The sequence below is a fragment of the Triticum aestivum genome, chromosome 6B (genome assembly GCF_018294505.1).
Source record: "Triticum aestivum cultivar Chinese Spring chromosome 6B, IWGSC CS RefSeq v2.1, whole genome shotgun sequence".
Classification (NCBI taxonomy): domain Eukaryota; kingdom Viridiplantae; phylum Streptophyta; class Magnoliopsida; order Poales; family Poaceae; genus Triticum; species Triticum aestivum.
In genome coordinates, this window is record NC_057810.1 from 35,658,947 (window position 1) to 35,671,027 (window position 12,081).

Sequence of the window (12,081 nt, forward strand, 5' to 3'; positions counted from 1 at the left end):
TTCAGTGTGAAGTGTGAACTATCCTCGAACACTAAACGGAGAGATCAGATTAGAAAGTTGCTATCCCGGGCCTCCTCTCCAACAGTTCCACATAGAAAAAGTAGTAACTGACACATGCAGATATACACAAAAAGAAGGATATGAGCAATTCTTAGATACATACCCTTCGCCAGACACGATGATGGCCCCCCGCCGCGGCCGCGACCACTAGCATCCGCTGCCACGGCAGCAGCCTGCAGCTCGGCCTCCTCACGCGTTCCTCGATCTCGCCCTCGGTCGGTGTAGCCCTGCTCTGGAGCCGGATGCACTGTACATGGCGGTGGTGGAGACGCCGGCGAGCGGTCTGCGAGACGACGGATCAACGAAACCCGATGCTTGGAACGGGCTGTGTCCGAGCTTTTCCGTGGGGCTTGGTTGGAACGTGAGATCCCCAATTCGAAGACGATGGAGGAGGGGAGATCAGGAGGAGGAAGGATTCCTTCACCCTCCGCGTCAACTATCCCGGCCCGGGCGCAAGCCCCGCCGGCGGTCAAGCGCGTGCGGTCTCCTACCATACCCAGCGTGAGAACCCGTCGCAGCTCCGGTGCAAGCCCTACACAGGCGGACAAAAAGAGAGAGATCGAGGAGAGGAGTCGTCGAGGTGGAGATTTGCAACGGCGAGTGAGCACGAGAAATGGGCCAGAAAACCAAATACCAGCCCAATTAACCACATTGGGCCAAAAAAGCTACAGGAATAGCTGCCCTTAAGGACAGCCAGCCCATCTCGCGAAAAAAATCGTGCTGGCACAAGATCTAACGGCTAAGATTGTTTAGTACATAAAAAAGGACGGCCGAAAATGCAAATCGCTGTGAGGGCAGGGATTAGGTGGGGTTATACTGTCCTTAACTGGGATTTTCTATTGCAGACGGTTACACAGACAACATCGTGGACGATGAACTCAAACAACATACACGGTTTCTAGAAAGTAGGCGTGTTCGATCAACTAACAATCACACACGGTTTCCGCCAGGGAACTATTTGCGTTAGGCCACCTTACACAAACGTTTCCACACAAAAAACTGTGTGTGATATACATACGAACGAAAATATTTTTCTGGGATTCACCATGTGGGATGTACATACGAACAGAAACAATTGGGTTTCAATGCCCCGCCAATATCGCACACGAGCTCATTTTGCCCTAGCTTGTGTGCCAGGAGGGCCTATCCCCAACGGTTTCTGGGTCGTGTGGGAAAGCCCCCACTATCGCCCACACTCACTTGGCGACGGTTCCAAACACCGTTGCAGAAAGGAGTTAAAAACCGTTTATATAGCAGGTCTCTACACTAGTGACTGACCATCATTGGTTGTCTATTGTTCTGATGAGAGGACGGTTTAGTCAGTATGAGGTTCATGGCTGCGAGTCATGGTGGCAGGATTCGTGGTGTCTGCTTTAGCTCCCTCTTTTGTGTTGAAGGGTTGTTTCATGACAAGGTGTGCACATTGTTCTTGTCGTTCGACCAAGTTTTTGGAAGAGAACGATGCTCTCATTTAAAGCTAGGTTAGCATGTCTATGATTCACCTTGCCTAGTTCATGTCAGCATTCCTCCTCTTCGAGGGATGTTGTTGGGTGGCAACTAGATGGCCAAGCTGAAGCCACTTGATTGCTTGGTTAGATGATGATGGAAACTGAAGTTCTCCTCCATGTTGATTGTGTCCACAATATCAATCTTTGCAAGCGGTGTTCATTCCATCTTTGTACATTCCATGGTGTTTCTCTTCTCTTGAGGTCTTGCTATAGTTTTAGGCTTTCAGCTATTTCATTATGTGTAGAAAACATGACTGTGTTGGAAGAAACAAATTCTTGTACGCTCCTAGCGACCCATCCTGGCCCATCCATGTTGCCATTGCTCCTCTTTCCCACTCTCGCAGATCGGGTCACGTATCCACCGATTCACGACGAGCATCATCAATCCCAAGCCAATGAGGTTGGTCATACATTCTAACATGCAGCTTTGGTGAGGCCCTTTATGCACTGACTTGTAATTTCGGACTTGGAATGAGGAGCCGTCGGTTGCATCATACTCCCTATATTTCAAAATATAGTGTGTCCGCGTTTTTTGAGGTCCAACTTTAATCATAAATTTATTTTCTCCCGCCGCACTCGGTCTGGTTGGTTAAATTTATGGTCAAAGTTAAAGCACGAAAACAGAGGAAGCGCTATATTTTGGAACGGAGGGAGTACTCCATTTAGCCACGTGCCCACGTGCTGCGCATGGTCCAGGTGGCCAGGTCTGGATTGGACCCACGCGTCAGTCCAAGCCCCTCTGTCCTCAATCTCCGTCCCGGAGCTCGTCTCCCCCGTCCAGCAGTCGATGCCCACCTCGCGCGACCACGCATCATCGCCGGCCGCCGTCCCTACCGCATCTCCCTGAGCTAGCAGCCTCCTTCCTGTGGCCCAAGTTGCTCGTAGCCTCCTTCCTCCGGCACACGCAAGCACGCACGCTGGCCCAAGCACCCAGGCTGTGCGTAGCCGGGAGGAAGCAGGACGCGGCCGGCCAAGGTCAGCGGCTGGAGCGTGCCATGGCGTCCAGCGAGCGAGATGGCCGCTGGCGGTCAGTGATCTGACCAGATCCGAGCTCGCCGGACTGGTGGCGGCGCGCTGAAGGCAGGGGCACACCAGGTGTTCGATCAAATGCGTGCCCTTGGAGATGCGCTAACCAATCTTGTTTTTGGCCGTGGCTCCGTCAGCATCGAGTATGGTGACGGCGGCGCTTCCCGAGGAAAATCAGTGAGTACCCCGGAATCTCATTTGCTACACAGCTCGAGCAATTGTGCATCTTCTTCTGCTCTGAAGCCTCCGCAGAAATATATATGCTATGTTTCTTAGGTACTCCCTCCGTTGGAAATTACTCGTCCAAGAAATGAATGTATCTAGATGTATTTTAGTTGTAGATACATCCATTTTTGTGACAAGTAATTCCGAACGGAGGGAGTACCTGTATATAGTAGCATCCTACTATATATATGCAATTGTGCATCGGTGGCTTGCTGCACGGCGAAGAGATGGCAGATACAATGGCTGCTGTGGAGTGCTTACTGAGGTAGCCTTTGCGGATCAGACGCCTCTCCGGGTCTGGCGGATGTGGCCGTTCAAGCACCCTACTGTATACTGGCCGGCTGCGCCGAACCAGCCGGTGGCCATTGCTCCGTCTCTGGGCTCCGGGTACCAGTCCGGACTGGCCTGCCGGTCCAGTTGTCCCTGATCCGAACTGCTCTGGGGAGGCACCTCTCAGTGCGTCCCGGGTGAGTGGAAGCGCAGGTCCATGTCTTTCTTGATACTGAATTGCAGTATGAAGAATTCTGCAAATTACTCAACTGCTGCTCACCTGTTCGATGTTTTCTTATTATTATCGGAGAACAAGCCCAGCTCGGTGTGTCCTGTAGTTTTCGCTCCCAAAAGTGCATTCCGTGATACACGCAAAAAACATCTTACCAGAAACACATCCAGCAATTTGTTTTCTGCGGTGACATTATCCATACCCCCTATTTTCAAAGATAGGAAAAAAAATCCAACCATATAGCGAATACTTATTTCTTTCGCTCCAATTTCAACCCTACCGTTCTCACCACGGATATGGCATGTGGTTCTGATCAGCACTAAATAAGTCAATAGTGATCCTTCTTAGTTGGTTTATGTGTCTTGGTGGCATTTTTCAGGCGGCGCCATCCAGTTTACCCGATGAAGTGTTGTCATTGTAAACCTTGTACCTCCACTCGAGGCAGCAATCAGGTGTTTTCCTCGAGGAGCAAATTCTGCAACCTGTACTTGTGGGAGAATGTTTTCGGTATCAGGAAAGTGTCACCAAAACGTCCCAGGGATTGTTTGCAGTTGTGCAGTGAGTCCCTGTTTTTTTTTTCACTTTCTACTCAAAGGAAATGCTTGCGGATTTATGTGCAGGAGTGTGAATTTAAATGGTGGTTTTTCTGCAGGGCAAGCCAGACAGGGAGAACAAGTTCATCCACTAGAACAAAGTGCCCTGCGATGCTAAGCCTGTTAAGGACGGAAGATGGAGGGTGGTATTGGTATTTATGTGCGCACAGGGTGTTGCATAACCATGAACTCCTCGGAACTTGTGCGGAGAAGTTACATTAGCACCACTGATATACGTTGGAAAATAATCGCGAATATGGTGCTTATAGTCTCTTGTCTTAATTATATGCCAGGTAGTGCACGTGGGGTTCCTAATCTTGAAGTCAGAAGGGCCTTCACGACCGGAGCAAGCGCCACCCGGACCAGATTGGCATTTCACTTGAGATGGTGTTCTGATGACCTCCTGAAGTATGGTGAGTATTGAATATCCTTTCTCCATCTTTTTTTTTCTTGTAGAATAGAAGATATGAATATTGAACTTTTTTTTTCCTTTTTGTAAACACACAAAAGCTTTGCGCGTCATACATCAGAAGATTAAACACAGTTAGATAGAACAAGTTCCACTAGAAAAACTAGTCAAGAACAACATCGGACGGGTACGATACATCCCAACTCAAATGCAATACAACATCAATTTAAAATCTGATGAGATATAATGTCTTATTCAAACTCAACCCAGATGCGACTTGTATCCGCCTTCCATTTACACAACTCTTTTTTAGAGAGTAGGCTCGAAAGCCCGACTTGGCCTAGGCTAAGGCCTTCAACACTCGTTGGACCTCTCTGAACAAATTACATATGTATGTAACTAAAAGATAATGGCTAGGCAGAAACTAACATATACAACATCACACTTGGAATGCAAAACATAACCACTACAAAGCAAATTAAGCATGACGCCACTTCAGGGGGGGCCTGACCTGGATGTTTCAGGTGCTGCTCTTGTTTCAGCAAAATGCTTTGTGTTATATGCAGTTGCAACAACTTCCTCAGTTTGTCTTATTTTTAACATAGCTATCCGTTATCCTGCGAATCGCAGCAGCAGCATCTCTCATGCACATTCTCTCTGTTGGTGCATGATTGCTGCATGATAGCGCAACCTTCATGACAGACAATATGGCATTCCTGCCATGTTCCATTGTGTTGCTTCCATCCTGCAGACTAGTCAGATTGGCTTCTTCAATGGAAAGTAGCACTGGATCAACAATCTGCATTAGCATCCCTGTAAATGCATTCTTGGCATGCTTATGCAAGGTTAACCCGTCTCTGAGCATATCATGAGTTGGTGCCATGCCTGTAAACAACTCGAGGATGACAGTTCCGAAGCTATATACATCTCCACATGAAGAAACTTGACCGCCTTCGCCATACTCTACATATCGTACACAAATATAGTCATTTTGCATGCAAAAATGTATGTTGCAGAGTGTAATGTTAGAAAATTTGAGCTACCTGGAGCTACATATCCAATTGTTCCTCTTATTCCAATGGAGCTCTTTGAATTAATCAGCTGCTCTGCTGCTGGTTCGGAAAGAATCTTTGCAAGGCCGAAGTCCCCAATGTGAGCAACTAAATCCTCGTTAAGAAGAATGTTGCTTGGCTTCAAGTCGCAGTGAATTATTGGTGGTTCACAGTTGTTGTGCAAATAATCTAATGCATCAGCGATATCAACTGCAATATTTAATCTCTGCATCAATGTCAAACCTTGCAGTTGCTGTGATGCATGTACATCCATGTGTAACCACCTATCTAGGCTCCCGTTAGGCATGAACTCCAACACAAGGGCCTTGAAGTCGTTTTGGTTTGAGTCAGAGCTTGAGCAGCAAGTTATGACGCTAATCAAATTACGATGGCGGATGCTACCAAGTGCCTCACATTCAGCTAGAAAGCTTTTGGAAGACCCAGACTGTTGAAGATCGAACACCTTCACAGCTACAGTGGTCATCATGGTGTTTAGCAGAAAATCACACTTATACACTGATCCATATCTTCCTCTACCTATCAAATTGTCTGTGGCAAAGCCACTTGTTCCTTGGACCAATTCAGCATAAGTAACTCTGGGATAATTGTCATCCATAAATTGAAATCCTCCCATGGTTGTAGATCGAGCTTTTGATTTCTTTCTTATCGCGAAGAAAACAAGCACCACACACAAGCATATAATTATGCCAGCAATTGGGGTAGCTATTGTGATAATCAAATTGCGTTTTCTCATTGTGTGTTCCATTGATTCTGGCGGACATGGGGGCAAATGTAATTCTGAAATACCACCACAAAGTCCTGAGTTCCCTTCAAACAAAAATCCAGTCATATTACTAAACACGCCCTCCGATGGAACTTTGCCATCCAGATTATTGAAGGACAGGTCTAATTGGTACATTGATGCCATGTTTTCCAAGCTTTCAGCAATATGACCAGACAAGTTGTTGTGTGCAAGATACAATTCTTGAATACCGGCCATGAGTCCCAACCCTTGAGGAATCTCACCAGAGAGTGTGTTCCTGGTAAGATTTAGAAATGCCAACCCTCGCATTTTGCTGATAGATGAGGGAATAGTACCACTAAAGGAGTTATGGTCCAACATGAGTTTTACCAAGCTTTGACAATTGCTGAGTTCATTGGGCAGGGTCCCAGATAAGTTGTTCTGAGAGAGGTACAAGTTTGCAAGCGCTGTCAGACTGCCAATTTCACGTGGAAGAGGACCAACAAAGTAATTTCTTCGCAAATCTAGGGTGTCCGACAGAGACGATAGGCTGAAGATCTCTTTAGGCAATTGACCTGTCAACTTATTGTATGAAAAATCAACTCCAGTTATCTCCTGGAGGCTCCCTAAGCTTGCTGGAAGAGGCCCCTCAAACTTGTTCCTCCATGCAGAAAGAGTTAGTAGCCGTGTCATGTTCCCAAGGGAGGATGGAATGAGCCCGGTCAACAGATTATTATGCATATACAAACCTTGTAGCAAATTTAGTCTTCCCATGCTTTCAGGCAAGACACCAGTAAATTGGTTATAAGAGAGTGTTAAATAATTTAGCCCAACAAGATTGCTTATGCCAGATGGTATTGTTCCAGAAATCATATTATATCCAACATAAAGCACTTGAAGTTGTGCTGATAGGTTGCCAACAGAGCTTGGCAACACACCACCTAGCTTGTTTCCAGAGAGCTTTAATACACGAAGGCGTGTGCAGTTTGTCAACAACGTCATGAACTCCCAGTCCTGCGGGGTACTTGCCACGATCTGGTTTTCTGAAACACTGAGGTGTTTTGGGCAGAGCATTCCAATCTCCGGAGGCAATCTACCAGTCAAGCCATTGAATGACATGTCTAGTCTATAAATCTTTGTTGCATTCACAAGAGAAGCTGGAAGGTATCCTGTAAACCTATTGGTGCCGAGGAGTAGGTCCTTGAGATTTGGGAGGTGAGCTCCCAAGTCCGAGGGCAGTTTACCATGCAACTTATTTGCTGCCACAGCGAAGGTGCTCAGAGAGGAAAGGTTAAAGAAAGCTGCAGGGATAGTGCCTGAGAGGTGGTTTTCACTCAGTCGAATGGAGGAAAGACTTGTCATCTTGCCAAGGCCCTCCGGGATGACACCTTCCAGTTGGTTTGCTGCGAAATCGATTGTTTCCAGTGCTGAGAGGTTGGCAATCGACGGCGGGATTATCCCAGTGAACCTGTTCCTATACATTCTCATGGTCTTCAGATTTGACAAGCCTCCAAACCAGGCAGGGATTTCTCCTGTGAGCAAATTACCGTCAAGATCGATGCTCTCAAGACTTGTGCAGTTCTTCAGGTCAGCGTTTACATCACTATCAAGTGAATTGCTGGATAAGTTGAGATGTTGTAGCCGAAATAAACGACCAATTGATGAAGGTATTGCACCACGGAAATTGTTCTGGCTGAGGTCTAGTATTTTCAGAAATGTGAGGTTTCCAATTGATGGGGTGATTGTGCCGGCGAGGCCCTTCGAAGTGAGGTTAAGCACCGTAACTCTGTGCTTATGCTCGAGGCTGCAACTGACACCTGGCCACGAGCAGAAATCAGTAGTTGTGTTCCATGCAGCTAGGGCACCTTGCTGGTTGCTTAGGCTTGCCTTGAATGCCAGCAAGGCATCCACATCAGTCATGTTGCTGAATGTTCTCGCTGATGCTGATTGGAGTACATATGGCACCAGAAGCAGCAGCAGAACAGGGAACATCGTTGACGACACTGGGAATCACGAAAGAAATGTAAGCTTTAATTAACTCACACACACCCAAAACCAGTGAACATATTCTAAGCTCGTTAATCTACATTGCCAAAGCTTTACTGCTTTCATTGTTGAGACTTACTGAGTTTTTTTGGTTTGTAAAGGGTCTAATTTGTCCATATGAAGCAGCATCCAGTATGCTAAACAAATGCATCTAACATCTGGCAAATAAGATTTTGTGAGCCTTTTCTGCTATCATATACTCCCTCCGTTTCTAAATATAAGTCTTTTTAGATATTCCAATATAGACTAGATATGGACTGAAATCCCTTTCCCTGGGTTTCCTTCATTGTTTTTGTTCCGGAATTCATCTTCTTTAGAACCTCAATTCAGTGCTATTCTCCTTTCTGTGAGATTTTCAAACACTTTTTCCCCTCGATTCTTAAATATTCATTGGTTATTAGAGTCGATCCTTGTGCTTCTATAGGATCCTTTCCTAATAAAGAAAACTTGATATGTTCTAACTTGCCGTTTCCCTGTTCTAACTATATACTGAACTTGCAGGATCCGCCCGCTTCTGTATCGAGCGATGGTCGATGGCAATGGTTATGCGGATTGCGGAACATGCGTTTTCCGTAACTGCGCACACGCTACGATATTTTCGAAGTATTGGTTTGCACAAATACTACATACAAGATTGCACATCCCTTCACCCAGAAGAAAGTTCCCCTACAGAAATGCCGAAGGGAAACTCGACGAGGCATGGATCACATACCTTGTTTGTTGTATCCTTGCTGCCGGTTCTTGAAGAGAAGATGGCGTCCTTTCCCTGGGGCTGCACCAGCGTCCAGTCTGTGAGCTACAAATGAGGCACCGCGTTTATATCCTCCATGAAATTGCCATGGGATCACAACTTGGCCACTTGCGAGGGGACTTGCTTCAACTTGCGAGGGGCCAGTCGGTGTCGCTGCAGGTGCAGGAGCCGGATGTGTGCACGGCAACGGCAAGAGCAGGGGTGGGTGGGGTCAAAGATGAAAATAAAGAAGCACGTGGGTTTATAATCTTTGACTTTGTGTAGAATGTTTGTTTTAGCAGCTGATCCTATCATACGGCGGCATATTTAGATACTTTGAATACTGATACAAAGGAGTTGCTATCCTTGGGAGAGAGGCGTTTTGGCGGCCGAGCTCCATGGAGGCCTTTATTTTTGAAAAATTGAAATTCAAACTTTTAATTCTGAAAAAATTATGCCTCAAAGAATACCTTGAGTAGTGACCTGTAAAAAAAGATAAATTCATGGCCTGGACGGATGAATAGTATCATGTGCTAAACAGCCCTAGATTTGTCTTTTTTGCACAATCCTCATTTCAATGTATTTTGCAGTTAAGCACATACGTGTTATACCTTCATGTATACCTGTATTTTCTCCAGAACTTTTTAAAATGTAAAAAATATGAATTTGAATGAAATTTCAAACTTGAATTTGGAGGCCTCACTGGAGGCCGAGCTCTAAAAGGGATTTCCATATCCTTTGTTCCTTTGTAATTCCTATATGATTACATGAACTTTCTAGCAATTCTACATTTAGGAAAAAAACATTAGAGCCCTTCAGTTTACAGGAATAGATCCTCTTGTACATGATTGATTTTTATTATCACTATTTCAGAGGTAAAAAAAAAATTAGCTCAGGCTCATTGGGGAAAACAATCCCTATCATATCTATTTATATACGCTTGTATAGTATACGAGCATCAACTTATATAGACCGTTGGATACCTGTAATCAGACAGCTCACAATCAATTGCTTTAGAGAGAGGACCACGTGGCCAAATGCAGACCATTGAATAAGGTGATCTGACGGCCCATGATGCTACCTGAAATCTCTAGCAGACTCCCGTGACCAGAGCGATGCCCAACAGTAGCACTACTAGCGCCACGTACAAGGCAAATACTACTACGCAACATGGTGAGAGAAAGAAAATGCACTAGTGCACCCTCAGACGGTCACATTCAATTGTTTTAGATTGAAAAAAGATTAATACAAGCTGTAACGAAACAACTATATTACATTCTTTTATAAACATGTGTCACAAACATTATAACCTGAGAACTAACCTATAATTGGATGGTTTGGAGGATGATTGTATCCCGAACCCATTAGAGATTAAACTCTAGGTTTTACATATGTGTGTCTCATTAAAGCGGATTTCTTTCCAGTTGGAGTTGACGGTTCCATCGATAGTTAGGCACCTTGATGACTTCGTCAATCTCAAGACGCACTGGCTCACCTATCTTTTCCTTAGTTTTCACCAATACTTTTTGCGTAAACTTCCAATTGATCAGACTAATTAGTGTAGGACACGCATGTATGGAATTTACTTGATTTTTTTTAATAAATATTGTAAATATGATTATGTGCTAAAGAAAATGCATTCAATCACTCCCAACATAGAACATTTCATAATAATCCTTAAATATACGCGTGCATGCCACGTGCCATGTACTAGTAAGTCAAATGACATATCTTTCCAATTATTATTCATAGGATTTGAGATACGTTTCATCACACTTTCTATAGTTTTCCTATCCCGATGATATTCCTATCCAATGAACCAAAGAAGGCCTAATTTTTTTTTTGAAATTAAGGAGGCCTGATTTTGGAGGAAAACGGACATGGGGTTCTACCTTATATGTTCCTCTTTGCATCAAAATTCCTATGTGACGCTCTTTTTTTATGAGGGATTCCCATGTGACGTTCAAACGACATTTTTGGCGTTTTCACGTGCTTAGCTCATGTAGCATGAGCAGTTCCAGTGTGGAGGAATGTAAAGAAAATTTCAAAATATTAACTTATATTGCATGAAAAATTTCCAACGTTTTTGTACTTGTTTATGTAGATGTAGTATATCTGTACGAAGTTTCATAAATATACAATTTGTATGGGGTCTATACAAAAAGGACAAACACAAGAACAAAAATGTCCTCGTATTTTGTTGTTCTTGGGCTGATTTTTTTACTTTCTGGGTAGCATATAATATATCATATTATTTTTGAAATATTACAAGTACATAGAGAACATCCATATGTGCTCACATAAAAGATTTCAATTTTTAAATCCTTGAAATACCTTTTTTGAATATAAAATTATGGGCTCCATGGAGTGACGCTTGAGGCGTGACGCACAGCAAAGTCCCGACTGGGCTGGCCAACATGTTTTAATTTACGAACTAATTGTGAAAACATGATTTTCGAAGAATGCGGACAATATTTTAAATATCTGAATGTTTTTTGAAAGAGTAAAGTAAAATTGAAAAAGGAAACAGGAAATATGAAAACGAAGAAGGAAAAGAAATAGATATATAAAATGTAAAAAACAAAAACAAAAAAACAAAAAAGGGAAAACCTAGTAAAAAATTGGTTTAGGAACCTTGAACCTTCTAGAAGGTTCCTATAAAATTGTCAGGAACTAACATTGTTAGGAACCTTCCAGAAGGTTTACAAACCAGAGTCCTAAGGTCCACTGGCACGTTCTAGCTGCTGAATGGGCTCAAAGAAGTCATGCGTGGAGTTCGGAAGCATGGGGTGACACAAGGTCAAGTAAGACTTCATTAAAACTATTTTTATTGTACCTTTTCTATTAAATTCTGAACTGATGTGTCAGAACTATGATGACACAAGGCTTCATTAACAATTTTGTAATGTGTTTCGACAAAAGGTTTGCTACCTATTGAAATGTTGCCCCTCATTGATCTAATTCAAGATACATTACATCTTAATTACTGCACATCTCCCATTTCTATTTCTTAAGTTCATGTGTCCAAACACGAGACTAACCTTGTAACACAAATTAAGAGGGGCACCCTCGAGCTCAATTGGCAGATAACTGGAAGAATGTCGACCACCTCTCCCGCACGACGTATGTCCCATGGGATTCCCCGCCCACTACTAACCGCTTCAAGCCTGATCTCCTAGCGAAGCAAC

At 44.1% G+C, this 12,081-nt stretch overlaps 2 protein-coding genes across 4 annotated transcripts; one reads left to right on the plus strand and one right to left on the minus strand.

Moving 5' to 3' along the window:
* The first annotated feature begins 2,221 nt into the window (after positions 1-2,221).
* LOC123135585 (uncharacterized) lies at positions 2,222-9,545 on the plus strand. 3 transcript variants are annotated; one of them, XR_006466070.1, is made up of 5 exons: positions 2,222-2,771; positions 3,701-3,879; positions 3,974-4,116; positions 4,208-4,327; positions 8,665-9,512. XR_006466070.1 is itself a non-coding variant. In XM_044554714.1 (2 exons), exons 1-2 carry the CDS (start codon positions 4,171-4,173, stop codon positions 8,967-8,969), a joined length of 462 nt encoding a protein of 153 aa, XP_044410649.1. In that variant the 5' UTR covers positions 4,123-4,170; the 3' UTR covers positions 8,970-9,545. The 3 variants fall into 3 exon arrangements, 1 of the variants encoding a protein (XP_044410649.1); XR_006466071.1 differs by lacking the exon at positions 2,222-2,771 and adding an exon at positions 3,027-3,286 and having other exon boundaries at positions 8,665-9,519; XM_044554714.1 differs by lacking the exons at positions 2,222-2,771; positions 3,701-3,879; positions 3,974-4,116 and having other exon boundaries at positions 4,123-4,327; positions 8,665-9,545.
* LOC123135584 (putative receptor-like protein kinase At3g47110) lies at positions 4,596-8,984 on the minus strand. The gene is made up of 3 exons (XM_044554713.1): positions 8,876-8,984; positions 5,367-8,120; positions 4,596-5,286 (listed from the first exon to the last, which is right to left on the minus strand). The coding sequence occupies exons 2-3, from the start codon at positions 8,107-8,109 to the stop codon at positions 4,904-4,906; spliced, it is 3,126 nt and encodes a 1,041-aa protein (XP_044410648.1). The 5' UTR covers positions 8,110-8,120; positions 8,876-8,984; the 3' UTR covers positions 4,596-4,903.
* Positions 9,546-12,081: the final 2,536 nt, after the last annotated feature.